This window comes from Rhamphochromis sp. 'chilingali' (assembly GCF_963969265.1).
Source record: "Rhamphochromis sp. 'chilingali' genome assembly, chromosome: 20".
In the NCBI taxonomy this organism is placed as follows: Eukaryota; Metazoa; Chordata; class Actinopteri; order Cichliformes; family Cichlidae; genus Rhamphochromis; species Rhamphochromis sp. 'chilingali'.
The window spans coordinates 4,177,357-4,194,569 of record NC_137947.1 but is presented as its reverse complement, the minus strand read 5'-3'; the positions used below and the strand labels follow the sequence as shown (position 1 = coordinate 4,194,569).

At 43.6% G+C, this 17,213-nt stretch overlaps 2 protein-coding genes across 3 annotated transcripts in view; both read left to right on the top strand.

Moving 5' to 3' along the window:
- Nucleotides 1-8,529, top strand: part of rims1a (regulating synaptic membrane exocytosis 1a) — a 123,940-nt gene extending 115,411 nt beyond the window's left edge. For both annotated transcript variants that reach the window (XM_080869341.1, XM_080869340.1), the window contains 8 exons: nt 1,143-1,303; nt 1,561-1,775; nt 2,597-2,629; nt 3,608-3,773; nt 4,207-4,319; nt 4,413-4,514; nt 4,654-4,793; nt 6,163-8,529. In XM_080869341.1, the coding sequence (XP_080725467.1) occupies nt 1,143-1,303; nt 1,561-1,775; nt 2,597-2,629; nt 3,608-3,773; nt 4,207-4,319; nt 4,413-4,514; nt 4,654-4,793; nt 6,163-6,381 (1,149 nt within the window). In that variant the 3' untranslated portion in view covers nt 6,382-8,529. The remainder of the gene's footprint in view (nt 1-1,142; nt 1,304-1,560; nt 1,776-2,596; nt 2,630-3,607; nt 3,774-4,206; nt 4,320-4,412; nt 4,515-4,653; nt 4,794-6,162) is intronic.
- Nucleotides 8,530-13,039: 4,510 nt separating this feature from the next.
- The window catches only part of bcl11aa (BCL11 transcription factor A a), a 56,460-nt gene continuing 52,286 nt past the window's right edge, over nt 13,040-17,213 (top strand). The window contains exon 1 of the mRNA XM_080869343.1: nt 13,040-13,328. The gene's annotated coding sequence lies outside the window, so the exon portion shown is untranslated. The remainder of the gene's footprint in view (nt 13,329-17,213) is intronic.

Below are 17,213 nucleotides of genomic sequence, written 5' to 3'. Positions count from 1 at the left end.
ATGAATCATTTCCAAATGGGCAGCCACTCAAGAACTGAGTTAACGCTTGGAATCTTGAAATGTATAATCCATACCGTCTGCTTTCTCTATTTTTTTTTTCCCTTAGAGAAAATAGTTTAATATTGATATTGTGATGTTTAAAAATATGTACATGCCAGTAGTTTAACTTCTTCTTTTTGTCTGTGTGATGCATTACAGATGGCTAATCAGAAAATAAAGCATGTTTTAATATAGCAGACAGAACAAACACAACATTTAGGTGGAAGGTGATTAGAGCTTGGATGCATCTAAGCATCTAAAAACATTAGCAGCAGCTGGAGTTCCCAGTGTACAGTAGTCTCGTCCCACCTAACAACTCAGATTGCTGGTTGCCCTGTAATTTGTCATCCTCCTATATGGCAATGCATGAGTGTCTGTCACTGTACTGAACTCAGGCTTGCATGGACTTTAAAAAGATTTAAAAGAGGGGCATGGCTAAGGTGATGTCACCCACTGATCCCAAGTAGCACATCTGACTGGCAAACCAAGGGAGACATGGTAGCACACAGTAGGTTTGTGCTGCTTTGTCACCCCTTTTCACTCTAATGCGTACTATGATTTACGAAACAACCAGCTTAAAACTAATGATTGAGACCATAAACATGTCAGGAAGTTTCCTGAGGCCATGAAAAATGGAGTGAAATGTGTTCTTTCCCTTTAGCGGTCCACACAAGAAGACTTCTTTATGGAAACCTCAGAGTTGCCCTCTGCTGGTCATTAGAAAGATTGCAGTTCTTCCTCTTCACCCTCACTTTTCAGACCAAAAGATGCATCATGATGCACAGTCTATATGGAGAACACCTGGTTCAAGTTTTAGATTTTTAATAGCTTGTACACCAAATGTAATGTTGTAAAATCCCTTTCTGTAACTAACAGCAATTTTCTATCAATCAGCGTGTTGTGCTATCAGCAAATGGACCAATCAGGATGCAGCAGCAGAGCGCTAGCATTTTATATTCAATTCAATTCAGTTTTATTTATACAGCGCCAAATCACAACAACAGTCGCCTCAAGGCGCTTTATACTGTAAGGTAGAGAATTACTTGCTTCATTTTCACAGCAGTTTTCTAAAATATCTGTTTGATGATGTGTGGTTCATGCAGCTCTATAAGGACCAGAGGAGGAGTAGTGAAAATGTTTCCCATAAGTCCTCAGACAGTGATGTCAGCGACGTCTCAGCCATCTCTCGAACCAGCAGTGCCTCTCGCATCAGTAGCACCAGCTACATGTCCATCCAGTCAGAGAGACCCCGGGGACGCTTCAGGTACACACACACGCACACACACACACACGCGCACGCACACGCACACACACACACACACGCACACACACACACGCACTCACACACACACACGCGCGCGCACACACACGCACGCACGCACACACACGCACTCACACACACGCGCGCGCGCGCACACACGCACGCACGCACGCACGCACACACACACACACACACTGTCATTTAAACGTTTTGAAATAGGGTATCACAACATGTGTTATCATTTATAATGTCACCATCAGCCGAGCCATGCGCGCATCGGGTCGCCACATGATGAAGAGCACCAGCATCAGTGGTGAGATCTACGGCATGGAGCACGCTGACGGCAGCCAGTCAGACACGGCACTCGGGAGCCTGGGTAGCGGGATCAAGAAGCGGCGCTCAAGCCTGAGCCAGCGTGTTGTCGCCATCCTGCCGTCCAGAAGGAGTCGAAGTACCTCGCAGCTTAGCCAGACAGGTCAGACAACAGACTGACCAAGTGTCCGAGAAAAACGACGTGCAAAGATTTGTCCAGAAGGAAAAACTTTTGAATGTTGTTTTTTTTCTGTCTTTCTGTGTTGTGAGTCTGTTAACTTTCAAAAATGACCAAAATACATCTCCACATTAAAAAAATGAACTGAAAAATGTTAAATAACAGTTTTCACATAAAAATTCAATTTTACTCAAGAACTCATCAAGAAAAGTTAACTTACTAATAGGATTTTTTCACGACTACCCTTTTGCAGAATTTTGCTAAATATTTCACCCCCAGACGACAGCGGGGTACTGGTGGGTGTACTGGTGGGTGTACTGGTGGGTGTACTGGTGGGTGTACTGGAAGGTTTTTTTGGTTTTCTTAATTTTTTGCCGTGCCCCAGCTTTCCTCGAGAGGCTTTGCCTTTCCCCAGGCACTACTGTAAATAACAGATTCTTAATAATGGACTTACAATGAATTGCTGCACCATCTTGTGGTGCACATTGCACAAAAGTATGGCTTAGCCCTAATTTAATTTTTAGTTGATATCGCTTCAATACACAATTCAAGGACACATTTATAACATTTTAAACTGAACTTGATTCCTTAATCTGATGCTTCTTTATCTACACAAAGCAAGCTGGATTTCATAAGTGGTACTTTGATTTTATAAAGGACACATACATACATACATACATAAATACAGTGTGGTCACTAAATCCTGAAGAATAAGTTTTAAAAAATGTACAAGTTTACCAGTGTAACCAGTGTGCTGATGTTGCTGTTGTTTACTGGCTTTGTTGTTGTTATGTGTGTTATTTCAGAGGCGGCGGGTAAGGCGGCGGACAGACAGAAAGGTAAAGCAAAAGGCAGGAAGTCAGAGACTGTAGGATACAACAAGGAGGAAGGTTAACTGTGTAATAATAGTAATTGATTAGTCATTGCCTCACGCAGAATAGTAAATACAGGATCATTAACAGAGCGTGACCCCACATTGTACACCAGGAGGAGCATTAGTCCTTAAGTACTTTGTATAGCAGCAGTTCGATGTAACATCACACTCACGTCCCACTTTCACAGACGCAGGCAGAATAGGGCAAAGTCAGGCACAGAAAGCATAAGAAGTGGTTCAGTTAGGAATGATGAATGTTCCCAGCACTCCGTACACCGTTCCTGAACTGTTTCCGGCACGCTTCCTTACTCCACCCTCTTGTTTAACCATTATGCTTAAAGGCTGGTTCGGTCGTGGAAGAAGCCTGACTCAGTGAATTCAGAGTGTTCTCATGAGCTGAGAATACAATATTTGTCTTTGAATTTTACATTTAAAATTAAAGTGGGTCTGAAAGAACTTTGTGTTTATGATAAAAACAAATGAACAAACAGCAGGCTTTTGAAAATGACTGAACTCTTCCTTTTTGATGCACACACTGTGTTATTTCCTCAACCCTCTGAGTTTTGCCTTTCCATCCCTGCTAAACATTTGAGGTGTGAGTGGACTGACTTTTGATTTTTAGTCAGATTTTCCTGCAGTGACCTCATCACCTAAGTACCATTAAAATTTTTTTACAATTCCCAAATAAAAGCATCTAAAGATTTGCATAGATTTGTCTGTCGTACAATAGTGTATTACTGAAATGCTGGTGATGTCACCGTGGGATGTTATTTTGCATGGGAAGGCCTGAAGAGATATATCTTAGGCTGTAGTTATCATGTTGAATTTTTGCAACAAAAAAAGAGAAATCCATCAGAGATGCCTGATAACTGATTAGGACCTAGGGTTGAATGACACATGCAAAGACCAGTGGCTAAAGCCCGTTTTCCTGTGTTTGCAACAGAAGCGTCAGCAGGTAAGAAGGTGGGTAAGGCCGGCAGCAGCAGCATCCAGAGGAGTGTGGAGACGGGCATGGCGGTGGAGTATCCACGAGGAGGGTCAGCCATGAACCGACAGGCGAGCAGAGAGTCGACCGACGGCAGCATGAACAGCTACAGCTCTGAGGGGAAGTACGTACATGCTGACAATATTGCCAAAACACAGGACAACACACAGAGGGCACTGTCAGTGTTCCTCTGATGTATTTATGTTCCCTATCAAACCTCTAAGAGCTCAATTTTTGGGGTCTTTTTTTCATTTTAACTCCAACTCCAACAAACATACTAGCTCTCTGAATAATGATTAAATTGATTGTTAACCCTCTTAGGTCTGAGTTGTCATCAGTGACTACTCTGCGACTATTACTTACTTTTAGCACTCTTAGCAATCAGAATAGATCATTTTTGTTTTGTTTTGTTGGCTGCAGGGAACAGAAAGTTATCTTTCTAAACAACAAACATCAAATGCTGTTAAGAATTTTTGGAAAAAGTTTTTACTGATTCTCTAAAAACTAGATGGAGTCAAAAACTGAGGACAGGTTTCATTTGAGTTTGTGTATGTCAGTTTGATCTTCTCAGGGATGCGTTTGGGTGCTGACAGTCAGTTCAGCGACTTCTTGGATGGATTAGGCCCCGGTCAGCTAGTGGGCAGACAAACGCTGGCGACACCAGCTATGGGTGAGTCACAGCTTCATCAGCTCTGCTCAATTGAGAAAGAGAGATTTTGTGTGTTGCACATTATTCTCTGAAATGGTCTGTTTTTAAAAACAGGTGATGTTCAGATTGGTTTGATGGACAAGAAAGGCCAGCTGGAGGTGGAGGTGATCAGGGCACGAGGCCTTACCCCCAAACCAGGCTCTAAATCCCTCCCAGGTAACACACGTTCATACAAAACTAATTCCTTGTAGCACTTACAGTTAAATTAAGGTGGATGCAACCTAAAGCAACCTCCATACTGTCCCCGTTTTTTCCCATAAAACTTATTTTTACCCTCTCCTGACCACTCTCTCAGCTCCCTATGTAAAAGTGTACCTGCTGGATAATGGAACATGTAAAGCCAAAAAGAAAACTAAGATTGCACGAAAGACCCTGGAGCCGCTCTACCAGCAGCACCTGCTCTTCGATGAGAGTCCCCAGGGCAAGGTGCTTCAGGTAATGATCACATTTTTTCATGATCACTTTTTTTATGGGAAAACTCGTTGAAAGAAGAAGCTCTAGTTAAAAATGTATTAATAGTGAAAGGTCAGAGTGTTATTGGGGACATTACAGTGAAACTGCCATAGACTGTATATCTTGGAACAATAGACTTATGGTACTTTCCAATAGTCCATAGCCTTTACAGAGTATCCAGAGAGCATTCACAGTGCTTAACGTGTTCCACATTTATGTTCTTGTACACGTCACATATATAACATTAATCTAAAATGGATTAAATTCATTTTTCACCTCAGATTCATGCCCATAATTACAAAGTAAAATAAGGTTTATTCCAGCTTTACTGAAAACAAAAACAAAATATAACATGTACATTCACAAGCTTTTCCGAGACGCTTTCCTGTTTCCAGTGATCACCTGTCAGCAGTTTGATTGATTGCAGTCCATCTGCAACACGTTCTCATCCCAAAGCGTAACATACCGACGATATGTGACAAATCGTCTGTATGTTACGCGTTCGGAAACATGAGAACCGTTTGCAATGAATCTACACTTGTACATTTATTTTATTTTGTCATGAATCGCTTTGGAAAACACTGTCTCATACGATTATTACGTCATTCCATTGGAGTCCATTCACAATCCGGTGCGTATCATAGGGACGTGGAAGGTTACCTTTCACGTGGGAAGGCTTGGGACGTGGTAAATCGGAAATGTGGTAAATTGGGGTGGTAAATTCAGCCTCAGTTGACAGTGCATGTGAGTACAAACCAAGCCATGAAGTCCAAGAGATTGTCTGTAGGCTTCAGAGACACTGAGATTGTATCAAGGCACAGATCAGGGTACAGGCACGAGAAGAACGTTTGCATCATTGAATGGCGCAGTGAGCACAGTGGACAACCTTTTTTTCTGGAATTACAAGTTTTTGTTTAACCCCAAAAACGAGTGTGTTGAGAAAGTGCGTTGTTTTTACTGTTTATTTTATTGTTTTGACTTAATTAGTAGGATTAGAACGGAACACGTTAACACTATGATACGGGCCACAACTAAGGGTATAAGTCCCCTGTAATTAAAGGAATTTCAGTGTATTTTATTAGAAATTAGAATGTGATTTGATTTGCTTACAAATACTTAGTTGCAATCAGGTTTTTACAGGAAACAAAGAAATAATTAACTGTAAGTAAAATGAAATGGTAAGTAAGTCATTTGAAGTGATGCATAAAGCATTTTAAAATCTTTTATTATGAGCATTTTGTTTTCCTTTGCGCGTTGAACCTGGAAATCTGTAAGGTTATGTGTTGTGGTGATTGTACCTTTGTCTTTTCAGTCAATCCTAAATCAATTCATCTGCCGTTCTTTCCTCCAGGTGATAGTGTGGGGTGACTATGGACGATTGGACCACAAATGTTTCATGGGTGTAGCACAGATACTGTTGGAGGAGCTGGACCTCTCTAGTACGGTGATCGGCTGGTACAAACTTTTTCCACCATCCTCCCTGGTGGACCCTACATTAGCTCCGCTCACACGGCTGGCGTCTCAGACGTCACTGGACAGCTCAGGACCGCCGCCGGGCGTTCGGTCCTAGTGACCGGACGGTGACCGCCTACCCCTCAACACCCCTTAAGTGACAAAATAGAATAATGGACCACAGCTACTGGACCACTACTGAGCAGAGGGGTGACAACACGCCCCGAGGATGTCGACGAGAAGCCCTCTTTCAAATGATGAAAAGCCAGACGGAGAGACAGGGAATGCGAGTGAGAAAGAGAGGGAGAGATAGAACTAGCCAATCAAAGCTTAGCTGGAGTCTGACAATCACGTCTCACACCTTCCCTCTCCCTCCTCCTTACACCTTTTTGTGTTCAAAGTTTTGCTTTCTTTGTTTTCTCCTCTGACCTGCAGCAGTGGAGGCTTCTGTCCAACATTGTTTTCTTTTTTCCGTATTTCCTTGTGCAGCCACTATCAGAGCACCCAAACAAAGTGGGGTTCTCCGCCTAGTAACCCTCCAGCCAATCAGAGTAGAGCTTACAGCCAGGCCACAGGGAAAAGTGTGGAAGTAGCAAATAGTTGCGGCTTCACAGGTTTGGCTGTTGTCTCTTCAGGTTTTACCGTGGCGATAGTGATGAGCTCAAGGGGACAGAGGGTTGGTCCCGTTTAACCGTGATGGAAAGGGAGCCTGCACATGCACTCGCACATTCTTAGCCTTGACAGGAAAAGCTGGACTCGTTCATTCGAATCGAGGCCAAACCTTTTCCGTGTGGAAAGAAAACATAGACCAAATTGCGGATTAGAATTTCACTTTTGATTTTGGATCTTTTGTTTTTTCCTGCCTTTGTTTTTGCCCACTGTCCAGAATGGTGCCACATGGTGCAGACTCCCTCTGTGTATGTCTATGTTTGGTTTATGAGCGATGGCATGCCAAAGGCCAATGACAAAGGCCAGGCCACATTTCTTTGAATACCCTCCGCCCGACCGCCACCGCCCGTCTCCTCCCCTCCCCAAACCCCTCGAACTCCCCCTGTGGGAGGGAGCAGCATGACTCGGGGACGCCCCCTCCCCGGCCCCCAAGCTGCATGCACGTTTCTTTCTTTCGTTCCGTTTCGTTTTTTCGGTTCGTTTCTCTACTTTTTTGTAAAATCGAAAGACGAGACAAATTAAGGAACAATTCTCAAAAAAACAAAAACAGAAAAAAAGACTAGACTATGTGTGTTAGTTCCACATACTTTTAGGCCAGCTTGTATGTTGCATGTTCTTGTACAGTTTGCTCGTACTGAATATGAATACAAACCGAGAAAAGCCAAGCCATCCCCGCCCCCTAACAAGAGCGGATCTAATGGGGGGGAGGGTGACAATCCCACCCAGGCCTCGCCTACCACTCTGGGTCTAAATATCCGTATTAGGAAGTCTCCAAAAGAAAAAAAGAAATTGTCTGAATTATTTTTTTTCTTTGAACCCTTTGAACAACAGTGCTGTTCTGTAGTACTGAGCATACTCGAACCCCTGGCGTATCCGAGGATGTAGGTGTCTAAACTGTAGTTTATGACGGTCGGGGCTAGAGACAGAGATAGAGAATGTGTGTATAACAGCTAAATGTATATGAAGTATCATTATGAGTTTGATATAAATTATAAAGATATAGATATATGAATATAAAAAAAGAGTGTATCTGACTGTACACCCGTCACCAATACACGCAGACATGCACACTTTGTACATACAAATTAGGCTTGAACTTAAGTTATGAACGAACAAACGCATCGCTGACACACAAACATTCCTGGTCTTGTTGAGGGGAATACGCGCCCAGTGCTTGAGCTGCTGAGTGGCTACGAGACACAAGTGGGCGCCAATAGGCCTTTATTTTGATTTTGTCCCAGTTGCAGAAAAACAAGCAGAACCAATTGGAGCAAAGTTTACTTTCTCTTCCTGAAAACCATGTTTTTCTCCCCCCGTTTATTGGTTTGGACTGGACTTCTAAAGCCAACAAGAAACCTGGTTTTGCAGACATATTTTGCAGATGTTTTTTTGTTGAAGCACTTGGCGGTACGGCCGACTGCCCCTTTCCTTTGTCAGTATTACTCCAGGAATACTGATTGTTTACAGCCCATGGCTCCCCACTCCCAAACCACGATACTAGACGAAAGATGAAGTATTCACTGCAACAGTTCTTGTTTGTATAACAGATGTGGCTCTACTGATGTGTATGTTTTATATTCAAGAGTTCATTTTTATTATTTACAAATAAAAGACTGTGTGGAAGAAGAGCGTGGCCTTTTTGAACCCAGTGCTCCCAGGTTATTGTGTACCTGATGACTAAAGGCACATGTCATATGCTGAATGTGATTTTTTTTTTTTTATATAGGTTTCTTCACAATTTCAGAAGCACAAACTTGGTGAATGGTGGTAATGAGCAACATGATGGTACACTTGTGTCTTAACTGTCTCACTTTTAGATCCAGCCCCAAGTGGCTATAAATATGCTTCAATAAGGAGGTCATTTGGAATTATTGAGCATAATTTTTCGAGTTGCAGAAATGAATTAAGCTTTTGGGAGATTAGTCTCTGATGACCCATCACTGCAGAATGCAATGCCAGTGGTAACTGGAATCAGGACAGGACCCCCTGGAGTCCAGTTATTGGTGGTGATGAAGATGAAGATGGAGGGTTGGATGGAGCTCTGAGTGACCAGGGCAAGGCGAAAACTGAGAAGGAGGTGAGTTGCACAAAATGACAGAGGAGCACTGAGATAGAAAGTATGCAGAGTGCAGGTTGATTGGCATCTAAGGCAGGCAAGAAGATGGCTGGACCTGACCAATGATGTCAGCATTAAGTTGACAGTGCGACAAAGTGGAAGTGATGCAAAGAACAGCGGCCTGGCCCTAATTGCCACCCCCATTGTTAAATGATGAATTAATTGTCATTAACCACATTTTTTTGAAAGCTGAGTTCACTTTCACTAGCCACACGCCAGAAAGAAAGCTGCCTGATAAAGTGAAGCCGTCTAGAAGATCTCAAAAGCAATGCACCATGTCACAATCTAAAGAAAAGTCATTGACAGCTCTCAGTCCGGAAGGGGTTTCAAAGGCATTTCTAAGGTTTTGAGACTCTAGTGAAACAGTGTGAGCCATTACCCACAAATGGAGAAAACCTGGAAGAGTGGTGAGTCTTTGCTGGAGTGGCCAACCGAGGAGGTCACAAAGGAACCCAGAACAACATCCAAAGAACTTCAGGCCTCACTTTTCTCAGCTATGGTCAGTGTCAGCGCAAAAATGGGAGAGTTCATGGCTCGTCACATTTTACAAAAAAACTTTTTTTTTTGCGCCTTTGCGCAATTTAGAATCAGCAGTTAACCTAACCCCACTAGGTGCATGTCTTTGGACTGTGGTAGGAAGCTGGAGTACCTGGAGAGAACCCACGGAAACACAAGGAGAACATGCACGATCCACACAGAAAGAACCCGGTGTGAACAGTAACAGTGCCAAAAGTCTAGTTTATTTAACAAAAATTTATTTTGACTTCTAGTTCTAGTTTTTAGTTTAGTGTTAGTTAAGTATAAAAACCTTGTTACACACTAAACTGTGAGCTGATATGAAGGAGGTGCATGTACGAGATCAGAGGATGGAAAGTTCTCTGACGCATTTATGATTGATTGATAGCAAACAATACATCCAGCCTCCTGAGCAAATACCGTCTTTACACTCAGCCTGTGTCATGATTTCATTTTCATTTCTCATGGGTTTTGTTTTCACTGGCCACAAAACAAATAGTCTGGCTTTTTTTTTAATTTCACAATTGAACTCATAAAGTTACCAAACTACTTGACACACATACAGTCCGGTGTACGTTAGTGAAAGAAGCGCTTGAGCCCTAGGTGCAACATTCGTAGCTCTTTAGTGCCATCTAGTGGTGACTTGAAACGAATCAATTTGCAAATCTGGCAGAAACATTGGATCTCATCATTTTCCCTCTGTCAGGCGTGGTTTACACTAAGACAGGTGATGCACTGTGCTGACAAATATTTCAGAGACGAATATAAATGAAAACAGTTTGAAAATTATGCCATGCCTGTAAAGTACACACAGTATGCGTTCAGCTTGTATACATATACTGTACATTTTGATAGTTTCTTTTGCAAAGTATTTTTTTCTGTTCTTTTACATAAAAATGCTACTTTGTGAATCCCGATCCCAAAGCTCCCATAAAATTCATTCAAAAATACTAAATGCCTCATATAGTGACATACTCACACGAACAAGTGACAAATTAAAGGAAAAAACGCCTCAAGCTCTCATTAAGGTTTTTTTTGTTTTGTTTTGGTTTTTTTTGATCACCAAAACGTGTAAGTGGAACAGCTACAATGTGAAAACGGACTCACCAAGTTTGTGGAAGTCCACCGGAGGGACGGAACACCATTCATCAGAAGACAGATTTTCATCCTGGATGAGAGCACTCCCATCAGGACAGAAATGATGAAAGTGATGGCTCCAAACAAATTTGTACACATTTGCAGTGATGATTCACCTCTGGGGAGCAGGTGGAGCCAAAAAGCATTAAAAAGCAAAACATTTTTGCTTGTGAGTTTTATTTTTGCGCCACTGTTCTGAGCCTTTGATCGGAGGAATACAGACTTACTGAGTTTCAATCCCTGTTGTGCTGTTATATGACATATATGCTTAGCATGTGTCAAACTCAGTGCAATAAACAAACAAAAAGAGGCAAAAATAAAAACGGCAAGAGAAACAAGATTTCATTACATTTTATTCTGTTAAAATGACCGAGTGTTGCATCTGTGGTGTTATGGCACAAACTGGTCTCATATACAGATTGCAGATGAGAAAAGTCCATTTAGCTTCCTAAAACACAAGTCTACAGTTTGCACTGCAGTGAGACAAAAAACTAAAATTCTTCCATTCCTGGTGGGCTCCTGGTTCCACAAATAAAAACAAAAAAGTTTGTGGCTCTCAGTAATAAAATAAATAACAATGTAGACAAGAAGCCAAAGATAAGGAGTGAAATTTCATGTCTTTATCACAAGTCCCAGTCAGATCACCTGTCCGGCAATCTTTTAAATGACGCCGCCAATCAGCAGCCACGTGTAAATTTAACATATTAAGATTTGGTCGGTCTGATCCAATAGTGCCCCCCCTGTTTTTTCTTTATTATTAATAATATAATTGTGGTTTCTCTATGCTTTTATTGAACACGTCGTGACTTTATTTTGGAAAGTGCTCGGCCTTGATAAGCACGAGCCACACACCGTAATAACCAGGACACTGGGTTGCTTCCATCTGCTGCTCTAACCTGAGTGAGTGTGGTCACCTCCTCTTCTGCTGGACGCAGTTCCGCTGTGAGGAGGAGGAGGGCCTGTGGAATGTTACAATATAACGTATAATTGAGCACTTTTGATAATGATATGTTGTCAGCCGTGGCGCGTCGTCCTCTGAGACGCAGTCTGCGAACACACAAGTTATTTTCTTTTTTTTGTGTTCGCAGTCAGCTGATTGGGGAAGTGTGACGGCCGCTGGTTAACAGGCACACTGAAACAGAAGGGTGTCATGTCACATTAGATTTGTCATGCAGCCTCACTCCACCAGCCCCAGCCCCAGCCTCACACACACACACACACACACACACACACACACACACACACACACACACACACACACACACACACACACACACACACACACTGCTCCCCTCGGTGGTAATGGTTTGAAACCCACCCACCCCTCGTGGAGGACTGTGTGTCAGCGCTCCAGAGCTCATTAGAAAGTCGGTGCCGTGAGATCAGTCCTTACGCACTGCTCCCCGCTCCTTCAGCCGGGCCGCACCGCCGCTGTGGGTACAGCTCTGGCCTCCTCTGCCTCACACCCCTTCTTTCTGTGCGGCTTTTGCAAAATATTGATATTCATTTAAAAAAAATAAAGAGGAAAAAAGCAGGATTTATCGTTGCAAGCTCTCCGATGAGCGGCCCAATTTATGGCGTATGCTATCATTTAGCCTCTGATCACGATTTCTTAGTAATGATAATAATAATAATAATAATATACAAGACTTAAAATGTATATAAAAGATTTGAAAATATTTTATTATAATAATAAAATATTTTTACAGATTTTTCAGAGCACAATTTGACAGCTCACTGCACAGATACCTTTACTTGAAATATTCATTTATAAAACCTTCAAAACAATTAAAATTAGGCGCTTTAAAAAATCTAATAAGAATAATATGATCATAAACGGCTCATTTAACCGTTAAGCTGTGTTTTCAGTGAAGATGAGCAGATAGCAGAAAGGTGAGCTTGTTTGTGGTTTTGTTTCCAGATTTCTGAGCTCTGAGGTTTTATTTGTTATTATTATTATTATTATTTTATTGTTATTATTTTTTTTCTTTAAAAAAATTCCTGAAAAACAAACTAAACAAAAACGACATTTGAGATTCTTTGTTCTTGCTTGAACAGCAGCTCTCACGCTGCTGCTTCTCTTCTTAAGTTTCTAATCTTTGAATGATTTCATTGATTTGAGGCATCAGTGAATTTATATTTATATTACGTTAAAAACAAACAAACCCAAAAAACATGAATAAAACTGTTTTTATCAGAAAGTAAAATCACCTAATTATTTGTCCAAAACGTATTTTCCTACTATTAATATGATAAAAAACAAAAACAAATAAAGCAAATACTATTTGTATTTATTTATTTTCATTTGAAATAAATCTCCATTATATTTCTATCCTGAGTCTCCGGGCCCTCTGCGCTTTGTAAAGCGGGGGTCCCTTATATATTCTCACTCGCTCTCATACTGATCGCAATTGGACACAAGGGGGCGCTCGAGTCCTTGTTTGGACACAATAAAGAAGGCGAGCGACCGCAACTGGAAGCTTGTTGATTTAAATGGCGGTCTTTATGCTGTTATGTCACAGCGATCATGGAGTTTGTGGTTTTATTCACCCCGACATAAAACACATCAGCCAGGCTTCGTTCACTTCAAGCGCATGCGCTGCCGGGCTCATTCTGATCAGGAAAAGGTGAGTGTCAGAGACTGACGAAGCTAGTCGCTGTTTGAACCCTAATCAGCACCGTCCACTCATACACCATCCAAACACACACCATGCACCCATACAGCTCTTCATTTAAAGCAGCTTTGAAGTTTGTTGGAGTTTAGTTTTGCATGTTTCCTCCAGTGTGAGTCAGTCAGTGAGCTGTTTCCAATAATACTTGGTCCTAAATTACTTTCCAAATGATTTTGGATTATTTGTCAGCTTTCTGCAGTCGAGTCTTAAAATGGTGCTAGTCTGACATTACTGACATCCCTCCCTGCATCTGCAGGCCCGGAGACAGACGAATACTCGGCTGTCCCGAGTGCCCAGTTTCCCTCCTGTCGTTCATCCCCAAAGGAACCAATTTAGGGAAAAATTAACAACAATTTAGGCTTAGCCACCATCAACGCCCCTGTGTATGCTAAGGATGGGTGAATGGAGGTGGATGGATGGTTTGTGGTCCTTTGAGGCGTTCCCAGTTGACCTTATCGGTCGGCAAAACTCACACTAAATGTCTGCTTCCGGTGTGAGCCACACATTAATAACAGACTCCTAAACATTGACCGGAAGTTTAAAATCTCTCATCTCTCCTTAATTTGACTGAGAACCTTCACCGTCTCATCACACACACGAAAAGGAGATTGGGAGGACGAAAGCATCTAAAGTTGTGTGTGTGTGTGTGTGTGGGGGGGGGGGGTGATAATTTGCTCTATAGCCGTGTAATCCCGCCCGATTTCATCTAATACCAGCGCTCCGACGCAACGGCGTGCGCGCACATCTCCAGATGTGATAATGGGCGCGTTGTGGAAAGAAAAAAATCCAACCCGCTCGCCTTATTGTAAAGCTTTGTGGGATCAAAAAATAAGGTGTGTGTGTGTGTGCATGCTCTCTATACGTGGGGATGTGCGGGGACTGGAGCCTGAAATTCCTCCGCAAAGAAAGAAAGAAGGACAGGAAGAAAAAAAGAATTACAGGATCTGGAGCTTTTTATCTGTGTTTTTTTCTTATGGTTTGTTGTCGTGTTTGGTGTGTGGTTTCAGGAACGAACAGAACGAATAAGAGAAGCAGGTTTGCAGGTACTAACCGAGTTAACAATTAATGGAAATTAATGGAAAGATTTGACTTCTCTAAATAATTCCGCACTTGTGTGTAAATTCAGGAAACAGCCGAGCGCGAATTGTTCGGGTGTGTGTGCTCGTGTTATTGGCAGGATGGAGATCGGATCCTTTCATTTACACAAGCGGGAGCGTTTTAGGCCGCATACGCGTGTGGAACGTGTCCGGTGGAACCTTGTAAGTGTGTGTGAGGCCGGTTTACATCGCACGTTCTTACGCACAGGATTCTGGATAATTAAGATTGTTTTTAAAAAAAGCATCAAAGCAGGAGAGAGGAGGAGAGAAACGGATAAAAAGGAGCATGGAAAAGGACGGAGGGGGTGTGTGTGGAGCTGATTTATCTCCGGAGCCCCCCCACATTCACACTCACGCACCCCACCCCACCCCCGGTCATTTCCATATATTGAAATGCGCCCCCAGTACCTCAATTTTCCCGGAGCTGTCGTGCGTGCAAAGGAAGGCGCGCATGTGACCACCGCCGATCTGACGCCCTGTACCCCCTCCCCCCGTCAAAGTGCTCCAGTGTCCGGTCACCCGGTGTGTGTGAGAGAGTGCGTACTGAGGTGTGCTCGGAGAATAAAAGTGCTGAGCGCGAAACTGTGAAGTTAAAAAAGGCGGCGTGTGGCCTACATACGGAGCAGCTAACATCCTGCTGTCTGCTCTTTATCTGCGCGCACGCACCTGACACCCCCCCCCCCCCCACACACACATACACTTACTTTAAACACAGAGATGTAATAAAAGATTAAATATGGACCTCAGTGAGCCACACACACACACACACACACACACACACACACACACACACACACACACACACACACACACACACACACACACACACACACACACACACTCTTGCTGCAGCATTAAACGTGCAGCCTGACTGATTTATGACGGAATCAGGCGACGCGCCGAACATTTACATATCCCCCCCCCCCCTGGCTCACTCCCCGAGTCCGAGCACCGCTGCGGGCTTTGATCAATGTCCCACCGTGACTTAGTGTATGTACGGGAGCAGAGGAGGAGGAAGAGGAAGAGACATTCTTTGTTGCCGACAGATGGAGATGGGTGTAGACAGAGGTCAAGGTTGGCGTTCTCGGATCTGCGCGCGGGGGTAATGAACAACACAAAAACAAAACCTTCTTAAATAAGTGCGGGTGACAGAGGACGCTGATGGTCCGGGCCTGTTTACAACCACGTTTAACGTCACATTCGTGCCCCACTGTGCGCGCAAACCTGAAGCGAAGAGTTTATCACACGGAGCCAATTTTCACCCCCCCCCCCCTCCCGCCCCAAAACAAAAAAACAAAACAAAAAGACGCTGATCAGGAAGTTAGAACAACCTGTCCACAGTGATCAGTCACGTGACAGATTCCCAGCTTGCTCCTGGATGTTTTCTCTCTCTCCGCTCCTCTCTCTCACTCAGGTGCACCTCCGCGTGTCACCTTCTACAGTTACAGGATCAGGTTTAGTGGAAGCGGTGGCCGCCTGTCGCCAGCACGAGCAACAGGCCACCCAGGATACCAGATGCCCCGGACCGAGAGCGAAACAACCCCACTTCACCCCAACTCCACCCAGCCCGGTTTATCCCAGTTTGAAACGGACCAAGTCATTTATCAAATGAGAGGCACCTTTAACCCGTGTTTAACGCTTTCAGAGAGGAAACATTCAGCACGGAGTTTGTTTGTTTTTTAACGCAGCTTTTGAATGATCAATGCACACCTCAGGGGGGAAAAGAGTACATTTCTAACAACAAATCGCTACAAACGTCTCCCTAACTGCACAAACTAAACCCGGGAATCCACAATGAACGTCCACGTAACGCCTAAGAAAACAAAACAAAACGCGCTCCGTGAAGACAGAAGAATGAAAGGTTTATGCCTCTCTCCGTCGTCACTGAATTCCTTTGCTTTTCACTGCCTGCCTACAATAGATAAATAACTAAATGTCACTTACTGTGATATTTTAATCCACGCAAACGTACATACACACACGGGTTACAGTTAAAATCTGACACGCTGGATTAAATAATCCACAAATCTCTTATTTACACTCACACAGAATAGCTCGTAACACGGATTATTATTATGATTATTTTATAATTATTATTATTGTACTTTTAAACAATAACGCAGATGTTGTAGTTTACTGCTGCTCTCCTGTTTCGTATCAAACTCTGAGCAGTAAATCAAACCCGTCTGCTCCGCTCAGCTTTAAATCTGCCTCAACTTCACCACACGCTCGCAAACGGGATAATCACCCTATGTGGGATAATCGTCGTGCACGCGCCCCCGGCACACACACACACACACACACACACACACACACACACACACACACACACACACACACACACACACACACACTCTCGCCTCGCTACCGGTCGGTCTAATAAGCCACGCAGCGAGTTGCAACCTGCAGAAATTTTTCACTCACTGGTCACGCTGAACCTCCGCCTCCTCTTCTTCTTTTTCTCCCCCCCCCCCACCCCCCTCTTCCTCCTCCTCCTCCTCCTTTCTGCCTTGCCTCCCTCCACCTCCACCACCCCCTCGGTATTAAGTGCGCGTCCTCTGCGGTCAGTGCGCGTATCTCCGGGTCTCCAGAAGCAGCCGCCGGATCCTCCTCTCTCCTCCCGCTCAGCAGCCGCTGGTGCTTCGCGAGCTTCTTTTCCCCGGGAGATCCTCTCCGTCTGCCTCTCTTCCCCCTCCCGGTATACCGCAGCGATCTCCTTCTCCGGTTCCTCCGCCCGGCCCCG